The sequence below is a fragment of the Mytilus trossulus genome, chromosome 1 (assembly GCF_036588685.1).
Source record: "Mytilus trossulus isolate FHL-02 chromosome 1, PNRI_Mtr1.1.1.hap1, whole genome shotgun sequence".
Lineage (NCBI taxonomy): Eukaryota > Metazoa > Mollusca > Bivalvia > Mytilida > Mytilidae > Mytilus > Mytilus trossulus.
The window spans coordinates 8542213-8561350 of NC_086373.1; the positions used below are offsets into that span (position 1 = coordinate 8542213).

Genomic DNA, 19138 nt, shown 5'->3' on the forward strand with positions numbered 1-19138 from the left:
TCTGATTCGTCTAAAAATTGTAGGTAGGAAGATCTCAACCTGATCATCATTTTTACCTCATGTAAGATTTGTTCTAAATTATCCAGTTTCAGAGACATCAGCCAACAATTGGAGTCATTGGACACATTTTTAAACAATATACTCCAATTATGATTATTACCAAGTTTGAATAAATTTGGTCCAGTAGTTTCAGAGACGACCTATTTCAGAATCATCTATTTACTCACGATTTCCTCTTTTCCTGTGGTCTTTATTTCATTATCAAGAAACCTTACACGTGCATCCCAAAAGTAACACACCTTTCTTTTATTATCTGTTGGTAATTGTTGACTATTATGAAAAATCTAAGGTTCCACTTTACCAAAGCACAATTACCCGTAAGTTGATTTTGCTATTTTTAAGAAATCTCTCCTCGAATTAATTCACTAACATTAGATTTGAAATATTGATAGTAACTTTCTTGATAAATGAACCTTTACAACTTGCATAAATCGTGACTCTCAAAAACATAAGATAGACTGAAGTCACGTCGCAGTTGATTTTTTTGTCATAATTTTCATCTCAGTTGGGTTTTTTTTGTCACAATTTTCATCTCATTACAAAATTTACTGCACTAATTCATTATCAAATTGACTCAAAAATCTGCAAATAGACTGTCCGTATGCAAGTTTAAACGTAAGCTCCGCCCCCGATCAGTTGACATAACATTGGTAATGCTGATAACTCAAACTGTGACAACACAACCAATACATATGACAAATTGGTATTCATTTGCTCCACAAGTAGGCTTCCATAAGATTATGTATCAACTAACCCCAGTGGTCTTGGATAAAGCATATCACGATGACACATATGAGGTATTCATCAGTATTGGACAGATAAAATGAAACAATATGGTCGTTTTATCAGACAATTTCAATTTACAAATACACTGCGAACATGCTCGCTTTTTACTGGACAAAAATTTCAACAAGCAAGTTTCCAGTTATCCATTTTAACTTTGATTAAAGTATTCATGTCAGGAGGTCGGTTTGAGCATATCTCTTCTTTCCTTTGGTGACCTTCTCTGATAGACTTCACGTATTGGACGTGAAATACGGGCTGAAATTAAATAAATCAAAGTAGTAACGATGACAAAACAATAAATGATACAAAAAAACCTGATCTGGAAAAATCAGCCGTACTTGTATCTAGTTTATCTTGTTTATTACGTAGTTATTTGGTTACCCCAACAAAAATTCTACTAATGCTCATACTTTCTAAAAATACTTTCGATTGTAGTCTTTCCTTGACAAAATGTCCCATATGCAATCTCAAATCAAAATCTGTCACTTTTATTATAAATGGTAGTTGAGTGTCAGTCTAAGTTTTTGAATACATTTTGTATGAATGTGAAAGAAAGCATTATTACCCACTTTGTTTACACATCCACACACTGCATACTGTGTTAAGTATAAAGTAAACATCAATGTATCCCGTCTTCTTTTCCCCGCATGTGACCTACATAATTGAAATTATCACTGGGTGTGAACTAACATGGACAACAGGGGTGGAATATGTAGAATAAGATCTGATTTCTCCTCCGAATTGATCACCCAATAGTTATCAAAAGTACCAGGATTATAATTTTATACGCCAGAAGCGCGTTTCGTCTACTTAAGACTCTTCAGTGACGCTCAGATCAAAATAGTTAAAAAGCCAAACAAATACAAAGTTGAAGAGCATTGATGACCCAAAATTCCAAAGTTGTGCCAAATACGGCTAAGGTAATCTACTCCTGGGGTAAGAAAATCCTTAGTTTTTCGAAAAATTCAAAGTTTTATAAACAGAAAATCTATAATGTGACCATATAATTGATATTCATGTCAACACCGAAGTGCTGACTACTGGGCTGGTGATACCCTCGGGCATCGACCCAGTGGTGTAAATAGCCAAGTTTTTATTTGGTTACGTATTGCTCAGTCTTTATTTTCTATGTTGTGTTTCAGTGTTTTGTATACTATAACCTGTCTGTTTATTTTCCTTTTTTCATGACGCAGTCAATTTTTTTTTTGAAATATGAGTTTTAATGTCCAAAATTAAGACTATATCTAATGTAAGTTGTAGTTCAGTTTGAATGTTTACAAATTTTTGAAACTTTTGAAAAACTAAGGCTTTTCTACCTCAGGCATAAATTACTTGCTGTATTTGGCAAAACTTTTAGGAATTTTGGTCCTCAATGCTCTTCAACTTCGTACTTTATTTAGACTTTTTAACTATTTTGGATTCGAGCGTCACTGATGAGTTTTTGTAGACGAAACGCGCGTCTGGCGTTTATACTAAATTTAGTCCTGGTATCTTTGATGAGTTTATTTTTACAGAGCATTGGCGATCCAAAGTTCTAAAATGTTTTCTAAATACGGCTAGGGTATGGTATTCTATGCATGGGATAGAAAAATCCTCAGTTTTTCGAAAAAATAGTTTTGTTAACAGGAAATTTATAAAAACGACCATATAATTTATATGCATGTTAACACCGAAGTGCTAACTACTGGGCTGGTGATATCTTCATCAGTGACGCTCAAACAGAATAGTTATAGAGCCAAACAAGTTTAAAGTTGACGAAAATTGAGGATCCATAAACAACATTATTTCAGAACCACAAAAAACACACATTCAATGATTATCAAACAAAGGGGTGATGATTAGAATTTTCTTATGCCATTAATCATTTTTCTGTGAGTCGATACAGGGTGAAACAAGATTGTTCTTTTCTAAAATATTATCTTTTCAACCCTTTTTAGGACGTAGATATTTCTCAAATGTGTTAAGTAACTATAACAGTCCTGCTGATGAAAATATATGATATGACGGTACAGAGTTTGGGGGGGGGGAGGGGGTGATTTAGGTTAGCTAACGTGTCAGAAGTGGGAAAATGCGCATATTCATATCTCGTTTTTTGATATATATTTATTTTGAATACTATATAATTTCCCGTACCGGGTGGTGCTCTAGACTAGATAAAAACATTTTTTATTTAAACTTAAGAAAGCAAAAACACTTCTACATGATACAGATTGGTTGAATATCATTTTAGTAATGTTTAGCAGTACAACGGATTGATTTTCTATCATAAATAGATTTTATGTGAGGAAATTTTAGTGGGGATCCAATAGATTTACGCTCATGGGTATAAAATATTTGGTTGACTAATAAAATATAAAAATCTTTATAATGGTTGTTCCAAAAGAATTTGATGTTTGGGAAGAACTTGATAAATGGATATATTCATCGTTCCAAATAAACTCATCATAAATTCCAGGACTAAATTTAGTATATACGACAGACGCGCGTTTCGTCTACAAAAGACTCATCAGTGAAGCTCGAATCCAAAAAAGTCAAAAAGGCCAAATAAAGTACGAAGTTGAAGAGCATTGAGGACCAAAATTCCTAAACGTTTTGCCAAATACAGCTAAGGTAATCTATGCATGAGGTACAAAAGCCTTAGTATTTCAAAAAATTCTAAAATTTCTAAACAGTAAATCTGAACTTCAACTTATATTAGACATAGTCTTAATTTGAATATTAGAAAAAAACAGATAAAAACCTAATAAAAACCCCATAAGATTATTAATTAAGTATTATTTGTTTCTTAAATTAAAATGCGGACAAAGACGATTGTGTACACCTATCTTAGATTTAACTTTAAAAACTAAATTCCCCAATCGGCAACAAAAAATATACAGATGAATATAAATTAGAAGTAAATTATAGTTTGCATTTTTATCAATGAAAACAATGACCTCTCATAGGTCATTATGATATGTCTTGGAGCATATTGCATTGAAACATGGTACCGTCCTGGTTAATTCTCCGAGAAAGAATTACCTATCGTTCTGAAAGAAAATAACTCCATATAGGTATGTAATGGCTTACTACCATCAGTATACCATGTACTATACATATTTATATATGTAGTTTTGCCAATAAATATTTTTGATTTGTATAGTTCTGTAGCTTAATAATGATTTTTTAATATTCTTAATATACCTTTCTTGCACGAAAAAATGGTTTGTACAGGTCACATGTGTGGGAATCCATACATGCTTCGTTTATGGCGAAGTCAAAATCGACTACCAAGTGATTAAGTTGGCTTACATCGTCCTTTAGTCCTACAGCTAAACCATTTGCATGTGCCACTGCAAATATTTTTTAAAACATTAATAAAAAAATAAAAAACTCAAGAAAAAATATTCTTATTGCACTGAATGAGCTTTATTGCCATTTCTGTTGAAAGGAATGATATACCGTTTTACAGGCTATATATATTAGCAGTAGTATACCGCTCTTCAAAAGTCATAAATCGATTAACAGTGGGATTTCCAGTGACACTAGAACAATAGAAAAGTCACTCTTCTTATGAAAGAGATAGAAAAGGTCTAAAAACAGGAGAGACAATTTACGTATTAAACCCGATATGCATAGGGATGAATATCTCTTAAAACACAAAACCATTATATAACTTTTATACAACCACTTTAAATAAAGTATATGTTAAAGCTAAATGTGTTAATATATGATTTTTTAATTGCCAAACATGCTGTTAATTGAACAACCTATTGTTCAACATAGGGGTGTGTAAAAAACTGCCACATTTGACTGCATATTTTTCTTTTTTTTTGAAAAAAATATATATCAAACCTTAATAATGTAGCTTTCTGGGTATCCAAATTTTAACGTGTTCCGAAATGTAGTTTCGTCACAAGAATTTTTCAAAGTTGTGTCATTTTGTCTATATGAATGTCGGTAAATTTGTATGATCGAGCACACCGACAAGTATATCGTTGGGACAACTCGATATAATGTAATCAATATACGTGAAAGATTACCTAATGTGAAGTTTATCAAAATCATCATAACATAATTGATCAACACATTATGTTTGAACAACATCAGTCCTACAATATAAGATTTAAAGGTGCATACCATTTACATTCAACGTTTTTATTGGATTTTTTTTTACTACAATGTAACCTCGAGGTTCAAAGTTGATAGTAAAAAAAAATCCAAGAAATTTTTTGAATGATATTGTAAATGATATGAACCTTCGAATTCTTATAACATCGGAATAGAAAATATGTGATCCGAATTAACCATGCACGTGTGTTACAGAAGATTATGAACTTTTATGATGTACAGGGGGTAAGGGTTTTTCTTAAACAATATTATGATCCCAAATTTGATGAATTTTGTTGGCAATACTTTAAAATACACACTACATATAACAAAGTATATATTAAATCTCAATGTATTATTATTAGGAAAAAATGTTTGACTCTGTAAAAAAAAATCTTCCCCCTCCCCCGTATTGCATGTAATGGTTTAAACCTAAAGGATTCGCACTAACTGCCTAAAATGGGTCCGCTCCAGTCTAGAATCAGTGATTTTGTTTATCATAAACAAAATATTGTCTCACACTGAAAGGGGCAGCCGGGCAACATGCACAGCCCGGATTGTCAAAACAACTAAGATTTACAAAAATGATTACAAACATTTTTTTTTACAAAAACCATCAGTTGGACAATCTTACTGGAATCTGATTATCTCTACTGATAAATAATGCAACACTAATGACACATTAAAGTTTTGGAATGATTTTATTCACAAAGAATGTTTCTCATTGGTATACATTTCTATGCTCTTGTCTTTTCAGAGTTTATATTGGAAATTAAAAATTGCTGCATGAAAGACACTAGCTCCACATTCCTATGCACATGATTTTATATGTATGAGAATCATTCCATAAAATATCCGTTTGATATCCTTTCAATGCATGACACTGTCTAGTGGTTTTTCTGCCACAATTACAAGGAAAACCTAGCTAAACTTGTGCTAAATCAAACACTTGAATCTTACATCGCTATTGATGTTAAGCAATTATTTAAAAGGCCATCCGGAACTGTTGGGTTTTATGACAGTCTTCCTTTCATATACATCATCGCTGCAAAATAATTTGAACATTCAATTAGATGATTATAATATTATTTGGCAATCCAAAGAGAACCTGAAAACATCAGACCACAATAAACAGAGACCCCAAAAAAGCCAATTTTACTTTACAATGAAATTGAAAAAGTAGTTAGTTACATGTCAAATCATCTTTTGGCTGTCGACAAAAAATAAATAAAATCTAAATTTCGTAGCATTTTACCCCCCCCCTTTTTTTTTTAACTGAATTTGTTCAAGGTATGGTGGTTTTACCCCTTTTCAGATTTCAGTATGTCATGTTGTATATCTTTTATAAATTAGATGAATTTCTAGCAAGTTTCTACGATATTCTTTATCGTTTGACAAAATACTATGCATCTGAATTAAATTGTTTGCTATTTTGAAAAAGCGCGCCTTCTTTTACTTTAATTTACTTCCCTTTATTTCACATAGCAACAAATATTAAAAACTGCCACATTTGACTGCATATCAATTTTTTTTCCCAAAAAAAATATATGTCAAGCAGCATAATTAACTTTACAAATTCGGAGAAAATCAAGATGTTCCGACTATAGGTTAGTATTAAAAAAAAATAATGAAAGGTTGGCATGATTCCAGGTTTGAACCCTGACGACACTTAAAATCGAAAATTCATTTATTTACCTATCATATGAAGATACGATGATGTGATAAACTTAACAATTAATAATTTACCTGGTGCATTATCATATTCACATTACGTTGACACGTCTCAGTTCGTCTGTGTTAGCTCATTTCAAGCTCGTAAACAATGTACACCATTTTCCGCTATTCTTTACCGATTACCTCTAGTCAGAAGAGCCCACTGTTTACAGGGGCGATAATATTTTGTCACCAGTTCACGAACTGGATTAAGAAAAAGCAAATTCGGGTTACACACTAAAGACGGGGGAATCAATACGAAGGAAACAACGTACCAACATAAAAAATTAACAAACGACAATACAAATAAAACTCATCATATATACATACATACAAACAAACTATAAGATAACAACTGCCATTTTCCTTACTTGGTACAGGACATTTTAAGAAAAAATGGTGTTTTGTACCTTGTTTTGTGGCAAATTAAACCTCACACTTTTAAGGCAATGTCAAATCTACCGCTAAAATGACAACATTGTATGGCAGGAATACAGTATGAATAAATGAAAAAACGTTCAGGACAGAGAAAAACATATTTAAATAATATAACATTGCGACATGTTAACAAAGAAAAACAAAGAATACGTAAAACAATTAAAAACAATACAAAAACAGCATGATAGAATTACGACATGTCCGTTACACGAATGTATCAACGCTACATATAGTGACGTCACAGGCTAATTTCTAAAAAAAGAATATAAATCAAGATCAGGTTGATAAGTATGATTTTTGATGTATTTAATAACAATAACAAGAATATTAATATAAAATTATGTCAGTAATTAGATATTTAATTGTATTTTCTAGCTATAAAAAAAGATGTGATACGATTGCCAATAAGATAACTCCCCACAAGAGACAAAATGACACAGAAATTCCAGGTCACCGTACGGGTTTCAACAATGACCTCAGCCCATACCGCATAGTCAGCTATAAAAGGCCCGAAATGACAAATGTAAAACAATTCAAACGAGAAAACTAACGGCTTAATGTATGTACAAAAATTGAACGAAAAACATATCTGTAACAAATCCCAAAACGACAACTACTAAATTACATGTTATATTGTTCTTTCATTTGTCTTTGTTCAATTGTTAATATTACTTTTACTGTTTGGTTTATCTTCTTGACCGAGCTCGGTTCTTATACATCCCGTCAATGTGTTTGTATTATCGTTTATTTTTGCTGGTGTATTTTGTATATGCGACATTTTGTGTTTCGTTGGTTCTTATGACGTGACTCTGTACCTTAAAATATCCCGGCATTATGTAATTTTTCTATTATTTGTCAATATGTTATAGTTCTATTATAAATTAGAAAATACTTTGAACGACAAACGACAAAATTATTTTAATCGAATAGTGGTATTTACCATTTGTGGATTATTAGAAATTCCACAGAAATTCTGATCAATTTTAAATCGCTGTCTCTTTCTTAAATTAATTCTGAAATTGAGAAAAGAAATAGGGAATGTGTCAAAGCGACAACAACCCGACAATAGAGCAGTTAACAGCCGAAGGTCATCAATGGGTCTTCAATGTAGCGAGAAACTCCCGCACCCGTAGGTGTCCTTCAGCTGGCCCCTTAAATAATATGTATGCTAGTACAGTGATAATGGACGTCATACTTATGATACTAAACTCCGAAATTAATCACAAGAATCTGAAATTAGAAATCATACAAAACTAACAAAAGGCAGAGGCTCCTGACTTATGACAGGCGCAAAATTGCGGCGCGATTTAACATGTTTATGAGACCTCAACCATCCCCCTTTACCTCTAGCCAATGTAGAAAAGTAAACGCATAACAATACGCACATAAACATTCAGTTCAAGAGAAGTCCGATTCCGATCTCAGAAGATATAACAAAAGACAATAATACATAAATAACAACAGACTACTGGCAGTTAACTCACATACCAGCTCCAGACTTCAATTAAACTGATTGAAAGATATGTCTTCATCATATGAATGTTCGGCACAATCCCTCCTGTTAGGGGTTTAGTCTCATACTATAACAAAATATACCAGAAGAACATAACCCGTGTCATGCCAACAACCTTTTTTTTAAATAAATGTGTTTAGTGCCATATTAGTGAATCAATATTAAAGCCAAGATATGCAATCTTTAATACCGGACAACAGTATCGTAACTATATCCATTCTTAATAAGTTTGTTTAAAGGTTTTGTAAGCTTTTGAGGTGAATACTGACATTTTTGTGCTTTGTAAAGAATATTACCATAAAACAGTGGATGGGAAATACCTGAACGCATAAGATGTCTGCATGTTGAGTTATATTTACGAATTATTTCCATAAACCAATGCTAAAATTAAGTAAATGTTTTGACTACTTTGTGATTCGAAAACCCTAGTGTAATTTTTTTTACTTTTATACATAAATTGTTCTCGCTAAAATCTAATACGTTGTTACATACACGAGCAAATCGTACAAGTTGAGATATATAAACACCATAAGATGGTGACAAGCCAACGTCACCATCTAACATACTTTTTATTTTTCAATCATTGTTTTGTGAAAACATTGAACGACAAAGTTTCTTTCTATGTTACGTATAAATTTTCTGACGTCAGACATGCGAAGCACTGAATGTGTTTTTAATTTTAAAGATGCTTTTGTGCTATTTTATGAAATTATTTGTCTTTAGATTGTAAAACAGTGATGACAGCTGTACCCATACTTTGACAATGTTATTTATTATGTCTGTTTTTATCACTCATCGTTGTAAATATAATGAAATTTGATGAGACTGTCGTAAAAATGAGAGGTATAGCGGTATAAAACCAGGTTCAATCCACCATTTTCTACATTTGAACCATTATGTACCAAGTCAGGAATATGACATTCGTTTCATGTGTTTAGTTATTTGATTTTGCCATGTGGTTAGGGACTTTCCGATTGAATTTTCCTCGGAGATCAGTATTTTTGCGATTTTACTTTTTACAGGATCCTGACTTGGGACACGCACATACAAACAGAATGTGGCGGTAAAAGCAATGTTAGCTGAATCCCACTCCCCCTAACCTGGGACAATGTTGTAACAGTACAACATATGAACGATCTATAACAATCACTTGAAAAGGATAAACTCATCAGATCTATACAAATAGAAATTTATTCAACAGATCTTTGTATCTAATAAATTTAAACAACATCTATTCGTTAGACAGACCGTAGGCGTACAGTGTGACCGTATACGTATTTTGTTTTAGTTTTAGTTTGTAACCCGGATTTTTTGCAATCGATTTATGAGTTTTGAACATTGGTATACTACTGTTGCCTTTATTTAGAATCCACATATGGTTAATACCACTAAGCGGGTAAACAGTTTCACAGTATTTCTGAAGACCCTCTTTTACAGCGGACAGATGGTTTGTTAATCTAATTGACAACTCTTAAATCGATCATACAGATTAACCGGCAATGTATCGTTGTTTTTGTGGAATTTTATGAAGCTTATATATCCAATAAAGACAAAGTAAGCCCTCCGATTTTTATTTTTTTCAAATTTAACGCATTTTATTGAAATCTGTACATTTGTTAGTTTAAAACAACAAGTACCGGTACCTTATCCCGGCCTCGTAAACATTAGTAAATATCATATTTATACAGTTGTTAGTATTTGTTAGTATTATACATTCAATTTTCTATATTTGAAAAAAAATAAAAATATACCATGTCAGTAATTTCAAAAAGAAAGACCTTTAGGGGACGACCATTTGATATATTGGGGGGGGGGGGGGAGGGGGGTGCAGGCTCATTTGTTTTTTGATCGGTTACTTATTTTTGTAAACTAAGAGGACAGATTATTCTTTTTCTGCAATATTGAAGCAAGATTTATCATTTTCATTAAAGCAAAGGACTGATTATTTATTTTCAAACTATGTTTATGGTATTCAAAGACATATATTTTTTTAAATGATTTGTTAATTAAAAATATTACATACATCGTCAAGTCATTATGTACCATTTAATCAGAATTAATCATCATCCTCTGTAGAAATTAATCTTTTATTTTCCCAAATGCATATACATGTATTGCATACATACTTAGTATTAAAGTTTGATTGTAACTAGCCTCTTTTAAAAGTATTGGCAAACATATTTCGCCGATCGGAGCGAGGCAATTTTTTTTAAGGGTTTTTGAGCAACTGAAGGCCAAAGAAGCTATAGAACAAATGATGCAAAATCTTGCTCCTTTAATAGGTGTTTCAAAACCCTTCCCTAATCTGAAAATGCAAGTTTTGTTTTAATAAATTTTTTGGCCTCAAAGCAAAATGTATAAATTCAATGTGAGACTGAAGTTTCTAGGAACAACACCAAAAGACCAACATGCATGCTAAAGCAAAAATGGACTTCACATAGTTAAGTCTGTGGCAGCTACTTTTTTAAAAACTCATTATCAAGTTCATAACAAAATGACTAGTTTACAAAAGAAATGCAACACTTACAGAATATGAAAGGGCAATCAATAAACAAAAGACAAATGAATAAGAAACATTGATCCTGAGGGAAAACATAACTTGCTTCTTGCAAGGCACTCACCGTAATCACAATTTGATATGTAGACAAGTGTTTGGTCTGAAATTTCCCGCATTTTACATGAGGCATTTGTCTCAATGTAGTTATGGCCCTGTTAAAATAAAAGTGAGGTAAGGTTTCCTGAGACAATATACCTCAAGTTAAATGAAACCAATTTTCAAACATTTCAATAAAATTGAGAATGGAAATGGGAAATGTATCAAAGAGACAACAACCCGACCATAGAAAAAACAACAGATGAAGGTCACCAACAGGTCTTCAATGTAACGAGAAATTCTTGCACCTGGAGGTGTCCTTCAGCTGGCCCCTAAACAAATATATACTAGTTCAGTGATAATGAACGCCATACTAATTTCCAAATTGTACACAAGAAACTAAAATTAAAATAATTCAAGTATATATTTAAATAATATTAATACTTTTATAAAAAAAAAAAAAAAAAAGTGGGAAGTGTTTCCCGATTTTTTTTGGGGAAAAGATGAATTTACGAAGAATCTGGTGCCGTCTCAGACTTTTGATTAGACCTGCTGAGTTATTTATTTTCATTACATTGCAAGTCAGGTAATTAATTTTCAAACTACCACTGAACAACCATTTATTTTTGTGATTATCAAGGCTGAGTTATTTATTTTCAAAATCCTTCTGCCCCCCCCCCCCCCCCCCCCAAGAATATCAAAATGGCCGTCTCCTTACCATTAAGATTTTCTACATAATTATCTGTATAACAAATACACAGGTTTTGAATATGTATACACATTACACATGAACATAATAAGTTACACACATTCGTATGCATGATAGTTATATACACTAAATGAGTTTCGAACAGTGGTATACTACTGTTGCCTATATTTAGAACCCACATATGGTTTATACCACTACACAGTATTTCTGAAGACCCTCTTTCACAGCGGACAGATGGTTTGATAATCTCAAATGATACTAGTCTGTGTCTATTTTGTATTTGTGATTACCTGTCCAGGTCGAATGTTTCATGCTTTCGGAACCTTATTTCTCTATTATACCTTATGAAGATTAATATAGAAACACTTGCCTCGTCCGTGAACGAAAAACAGTATCATGATGTATGTGCACGTGATTTACAATAGTTGGACATTGAAATAAGGATTACTAACCCAAAAATATGGACTTTCCTCTTTTTTTGTATGTATCAACATATTTATTAAATGTGTATGTAGGTGTCAAGGAAAAATTTAAATTGTGTTAGATAATTCTAATTTGCAAAATATATGCATATAGATATACGAAGATGTGGTATGAGTGTCAATTAAACAACTCGCAAAAGATGTATATAGATATAAGAAGATGCTATATGAGTGCCATTGAAACAATTCCCAATATATGTATATAGATATTTATAGATTATCGCTATTTTACCTATTTTGACAACGCACCTGCTCCCTTAGTTTTTAGCGATAATGTTTTTATCACTTGACTCCGATGCGAAAGGTAATTAGCAGTCAGTTAGATGAACGGACAATTTCGACTAATAGCGATAAAAGAATATATGGTATGAGTACCAATGAGACAACTCTCAATATATGAATATACAACTCTTAATATATGTATATAGATAAAAGAAGATATGTTACGAGTGCCAACAAGACAACTCTCAATATATGTATATCGATAAAAGAAGATATGGTATGAGTGCCAATGAGACAACTCTCACTATATGTATATAGATATAAGAAGGTATGGTAGGAGTTTCAGTTAGACAACTGTCAATATATGTATATGTATATAGATAAAAGAAGATATGGTTTGAGTGTAAATGAGAAAAATCTCAATATATGTATATAGATATAAGAAGATATGATATGAGTGCAAATGAAACAACTCTCAATATATATCTATAGATATAAGAAGATATGGTATGAGTGCCAAAGAAACAACTCTCAATATATATCTATAGATATAAGAAGATATGGCATGAGTGCCAATAAGACAACTGTCAATATATAGATATAAGAAGATTAGGCATGTTTACCGTGAGCTAAATATCTGTTATAGTCCAATTGATCATTAGGTGTCAAATGGAGTCCTGCTTGATTTTGTTCCCATCCATTTACATTTTCCGGATCAACACCATCGCAATGGCGGCGATTTGCCAGTTCAATTCGTTCTCTCATTATACGTCTAACTCTGTAAACATGATAATACTATGAGATATTGTATTTATTTCATGATTTCGATTGCTTGATGAATTGTTGACTTTTGTAGCTAAGCATTCCATAATAGAAAAACAAAAGATATGAAATAACCACCGATGACACAAAATAAATACATACACAGTAAAGTGTGAGAAAGCCCGTAGCACTGGTTTTCGCTGAATTATAAACTAAATTGAGTTCCACATCTTCATAAATATGCCTGAAAATGGTATGCTAATGGGTCATAAATACTATTTATCAGATTCACTCATTTTAACGGGATAACTCTTAAGTTAATTGTCAGAGAAGATCACGGAGTTCGGTATTTTTGTTATTCAACTTTTTAATAAATTATTAATTTATATATTACCGTACTGTTTAAGGAGCACTAGCTACGAGATATATACAAAATCTAAAGTTTGATTTTTTTTTTTGTTCAATCAATAATAAAGTGAAATAGGGAAATAACAATTCGCTTTTTGCAGCCGAAAAGGTTCAATTTTGTCAAATTACGCTAAGAAACATTGATTATTAGTTATTCACTTGCAAGTGAATGAGTCGACCTCTTCAAATCCGTATTCATTTGAACTTCAATTTAACCCCTAGCTAGAGATTGACAACGCATGCATTGTACGTGTACTGGTTATTTAAAGAAAAAGAATGTCAACAATGAAAGGGAAACAACGGTAAATCATTTCATTACTAATTCGATGCACATAAAATCATTCTTATACGGTTAAAAGCAATGAGAACAATCTTTTTTTAATCTAAAAAATAAAATCAAACAGACCTATAAAAATCCAATTGCACGTGTTGGTTTAATCTATTCATATCTTTATTTATGTTTACATCGCTTATATGGTTATCTGAGGTCAAATCGATAGTTAATTAGAAGGCGTCAGGACTAAAATACACACAAAACGAACCTATATATTATCTACCCCATGCTCTGTAAACTGTTTATTTTAGACTTTTGATAGTTTGGATGAATGTTTTACAATGTTATAAATCGGTGACCATGAATTTGAGTGTTGGTGCCTCTTTAAGGTAGTTTGCTGCTCAGTTTCAAAATAAACAGCTTTCCATAACACTAGTATATATTGATAGGGGATAAATTAAGGAATCAAGAAAGCAAAAAAAAAATAGGGGTCAATGTCCTTGTTTTTGCGATATTAGCCATTGGAAATTTGGCTCTCTAGAGAATTATTAGGATTTTATAAGACTTTTAAAAATGGCTGATAATTATACGTGAAAGAATTTATAAAAAGAAAAACGGGGGTCCATGTGCACAATTTATTAAGACATTCAAATGGAAAAAACTAGAGGATTTCGATACTCTGACAAAAATTCCAAAACATGACAAGCAAACATCCTTAAAATGTGTTCGATGACACTAGACACAAGGCATCTGTATAAAAGGTGTGAAATATACAGGGCTTTTATCCACTGAAATATAACGCTTTATACAAATATTTTACGATGCCAGCAGTGCCACCAGATTAGCATCCTTATGTCTCGCATTCTGCAACATTCATCAAAGGAGTTACAAAAATTCTATTTACTCACTGAATATTTCTGATGTCCACCCATTTTTCATTTGGCCAGTTCTTATGAGATGCTCCTAGTCCCTCAGATGGAAACTGACCGGCATCAGTACGCCAATCTTCTTTCGTTCCAGCAGAGAAGTGGCATATAACTTTTATCCCATTCCAGTTTTTGAAAAATAAATATTGCATAGAAGTATAAATGTAATGTAATGGTTAACATATAACTAGAATGCTGAGACCAGAATATCAAAATTTGACCAGTGATATAATTAAGTCCGTATTAAGAAACGAGCAGTCATATTTAGATATAAATCGGAACCAGATACATAATAAACTTAAATTACACTTGTGTTTATCTTAATGGCAGAAAAAGAATCGCTTTTTCAGTAAATTATTGGAAGTCAGTATTTTGCAGTGTCATCCGTTCTTTAAATTATTTGTGTAACAGAAGCAAAATCAATTGACTCCCCTTTTTTTCAAACAGATCCCCTACATTATTTTTTTTTGCAAGAATATAGATTTTGTTATCAACATTGTGACATACCTGTGAAACTCATCAATAATGTTTTTAGGCACATCAAACAAATCAACGACAAACATGTTTCCATTGATATCAGTTTTGATATAATTTTCGGCAATCACATAATTCCAGGCCATGTGCGGATGTGGGTGCCACCACGATGCATGTGCAAATGACATGCAAAAAGTAAAAATCATCAAAGTCGGTATCATACCTAAGCTTGTGTTGTGTATCGTTATTCAATGTTTAATTTTCTTATCATTTGTGACCTCTCGTTATGTGTATCAAAAGATTTCAGAATAAAGTTATCGTAATGCGATTAACATATTGGTTGTAAGTGCGAGTAAGCCACATACGTGCAGTACAGGTGTTAGGATAGGAAGCTATGAAACTTACATAAAGGTCATTGTCATTATTGACAACATTAAAGTACTGTCTAATTGCCCATTAAACCTCTTCCTAATTATCGTAAAATAACCTACTCTATGAATCATGTATTGATACAAAAAAAAACATGATCGTTTTTAAACGTTTTTGATTCGAGCGTCACTGATGAGTCTTTTGTGGACGAAACGCGCGTCTGGCGTATATATAAAATTTAGTCCTGGTATCTATGATGAGTTTATTTACAGTACATACAAAATAACTCTTTGCATGTAATAGTATAAACATATTGTACTTCTTTTACACTGTAGGTATTACTCATTCTTATCTAAAAGACAGACCGAAAGAATCATTCCTCATTGTTTTTAAATAAAGAATGACCCATTGATATATTTCCATTTGATCAAAAGTTATAAACTTCACAATGAATAATCTTAATTAACCAAAACGTTATTTGAAAATGACATCTTCTACAAGCTGTTTTTTTATTGACAACATATGGGGAGCTAACTTTAAAGACACCGGACATTTATATGGACACTTACTTCACTCCTTTTCTTTGCAATTAGTTTTTATGCTGAATTTCCACAAAGAAGTTCCAAGAAAATAATTAGGCTATAATTTGGTAACATATGTTTTTTTTCACTTGATCCAGATAATCATGTAAACATTAAAGTTTGTTCATAATCTTTTTTTTTCAATTTTCTTTTGAATATGAGTTTTTTTTTTTGTGGTCGAATAGTCCAATAAGTCGAAGTACTGTATCAATTGCCCGTCAACACTGAGGTCAGGAATTCGAAACATAATAGAAGCAGGAATAAGGACTAAAATGAAATACATCAAAGATATGAAAGACTAAAAAATTCTGATTCGTTAAAATATACAGTGCTTTATGTTTCTGCTTTTTATTTGAAATCTATATGGCGTTTGATTTTGTTGCACTTCGTTGTTTCTTTTGTTCCGTTGTTTTCCTCTTTTAGTTGATGTGTTGATGTGTTACCCTTATTTGTAATCGATTGAACACATTCTGCGCGGATGAGAAAAAAAACACCATTATTACGCATTTCTATTAGACATCCATACTGCAACATGTAGTAGATAAAGCGAACATAACGTTATCCCGTCTTCTTTCCCCCGAAAATGACCAACCGAATAACAAATTATCACCGGTTTTGTACTAACATGAGCAACACGCCAGATGCACGTGTAGAGACACAAACTTGATTATTCTTCAGAAGCTAATGAGAACATCCCTATTGTTTTGTTGGCTTCAGATAACTCAGTATTCAATATAAATGTTGCGTTTAGAATATTATTGTATGTCAATTGGTTATTTTTCGTGTTTTTTTTTGCCACGATATTGGAAATTTATGTTCAACTATTATTCTTGTGTTTCTCTGTCTTATATGTTTTCCTTTTTCTTTGTATTGTAGTCTTGTCACGTAATGTTGTCATTTTAATCTTATATTTTACATTGCCAAAAAGGCGGACGGTTTGGCATGCTACAAAACCAGGTTCAACCCATCATTTTTTTTCTTAAAATGTCCTGTACCAAGTCAGAAAAATGGCAGTTGTTATTTTATAGTTCGTTTGTGTGTGTGTTACATTTTAGTGTTGTGTTTCTGTTGTGTCGTTTTTCTCCTCTTATATTTTATGTGTTTCCCTCAGTTTTAGTTTGTAACCCGGATTTTTTTCTCTATCGATTTATGAGTTTCGAACAGCGGTATCCTACTGTTGCCTTTATTCATGAGTATGAATTTTTATGTGTTATTTGTGTGCTCTGTTGTGTTGTTTAATGTTTACAACTTTCATCGTTGTATTTATAATGAATTTTCATCACCTTTAATTCAACTTCAAGTTGTGAAATGGAAGTAAGTCCAATGGATAATTATCGAAAGACACCAAATAATTGTTTTGCTGTAAAACAACAACTACTTCTGTCAGTGGAACATGTTGATTATTTGGGTATGATATTGAGAATCAGTTAGCTTTTTTTCAAGAATAAGTTAAACCACTAGTTGAGTGTTATCTTAATAGAGTTGTTGGGTTTTAAATTTACAAATTGTAACAAAAACAAAATCCGCATTTTATACATGTCGGTTAGAAATAAACTGTTATATTGTATTGTGCGGTTTGCCTCACATTTTTTATTTCTAAAGGTATGTATCTTAACATTTAAAATATAAAAAAGGTTTCAACAGATGATATTTGTAGAAATCCATAAATGATTCGATTACGGTGAAGTCACCTGCCAGGTCGCTAAGTTGTTTTCTATCATCTAACATTGTTATAGCTAAACCATGGTCATGTGCCAATGCAAATGGATCAAAAGTCGTAAATAATATTGCATAACTCAAGAAAAAAATCTTTTTGAACAGAAGATTTATCATGTGAATTCTTTTGAACAATAATAACATGATGTTTAATCAAATAGGACTTCCAAGTTTACCAAAAAAAGCAGGCTAAAGATTCGTTACTTGTCTAAACAAAAAGTAAGATCTTGTGATTTGACTTTTCCAATCTTAACTGACTAGTATTGTCAGTTTTTCTTCCGATGGTCGTAGTATTTCTCCGGCTCCTCTTCAAATATTACCTGACTGCTACGAAGTAACAAAAAAATACTAAAAGTTGTGGTAAACACCAATCAATCCATCCATCAATCAATCAATCTTTTTCAAATGAGACTCCGTTATCGACTGTCAAAAAAACGTTATTATTTTAATTTTGCCTTGGAAACTATACAGTTCTATGTAGCTTGATTGAAGAATTGTCTACATATGGAAAACATATCTATCAGTTGAAACGACAATTCTTTTAGTAACATCTTGTTTGTTTTGCAAAATATTACACTAACGATGCTATGATGAACAGAACGTGTATCATGTGAACTTTGATGTACGGTGACCTATAGTTGTTATTTTCTGTGTCATTTTGTCTCTTGTGATGAGTCATCTCATGGGCAGTCAAACGACATCTCCTTTTCTATATTTGATCCGACTGTCATATTCCTGACTTGGTAAAAGACATTTTAAGAAAAAAATGCTGGGTTGAACCAAGTTTTATGCCTAGCAAAATCTCCTGCTTAATATTAATCTCGTAGATATAAATATCGTGTTTTGTATTATAACAATTCTGTATTTGTGAATAACCACACTGATTTTATCAGAAAATATACTGAGAATGATATTACTAAAATGCTAGACTATTTGTACTCGTATGCAGCAGAAATTCATTTTGTACGCAAAATACACTGATCTAGTGCAGAATTAACCCGAGTTCAATATTTACAAAACATT

General features: G+C 32.0%; 1 protein-coding gene across 1 annotated transcript; it reads right to left on the reverse strand.

Annotated features, from left to right (window-relative positions):
- Window positions 1-902: 902 nt before the first annotated feature.
- Window positions 903-15099, reverse strand: LOC134706567 (uncharacterized). Its single transcript, XM_063565610.1, has 4 exons — window positions 14958-15099; window positions 13229-13383; window positions 4030-4178; window positions 903-1101 (listed from the first exon to the last, which is right to left on the reverse strand). The coding sequence occupies exons 2-4, from the start codon at window positions 13368-13370 to the stop codon at window positions 967-969; spliced, it is 426 nt and encodes a 141-aa protein (XP_063421680.1). The 5' UTR covers window positions 13371-13383; window positions 14958-15099; the 3' UTR covers window positions 903-966.
- Window positions 15100-19138: the final 4039 nt, after the last annotated feature.

Excerpts from the sequence above, each read along its gene's own strand:
- LOC134706567 (XM_063565610.1), bottom strand. The coding sequence starts at position 13,370 with ATGAGAGAACGAATTGAACTGGCAAATCGCCGCCATTGCGATGGTGTT. Across the intron at positions 4,179-13,228 it reads TAACAGATATTTAGCTCACG|TGGCACATGCAAATGGTTTA; the intron begins GTAAACATGCCT and ends AAATATTTGCAG. Across the intron at positions 1,102-4,029 it reads CATTTTTTCGTGCAAGAAAG|CCCGTATTTCACGTCCAATA; the intron begins GTATATTAAGAA and ends ATTTAATTTCAG.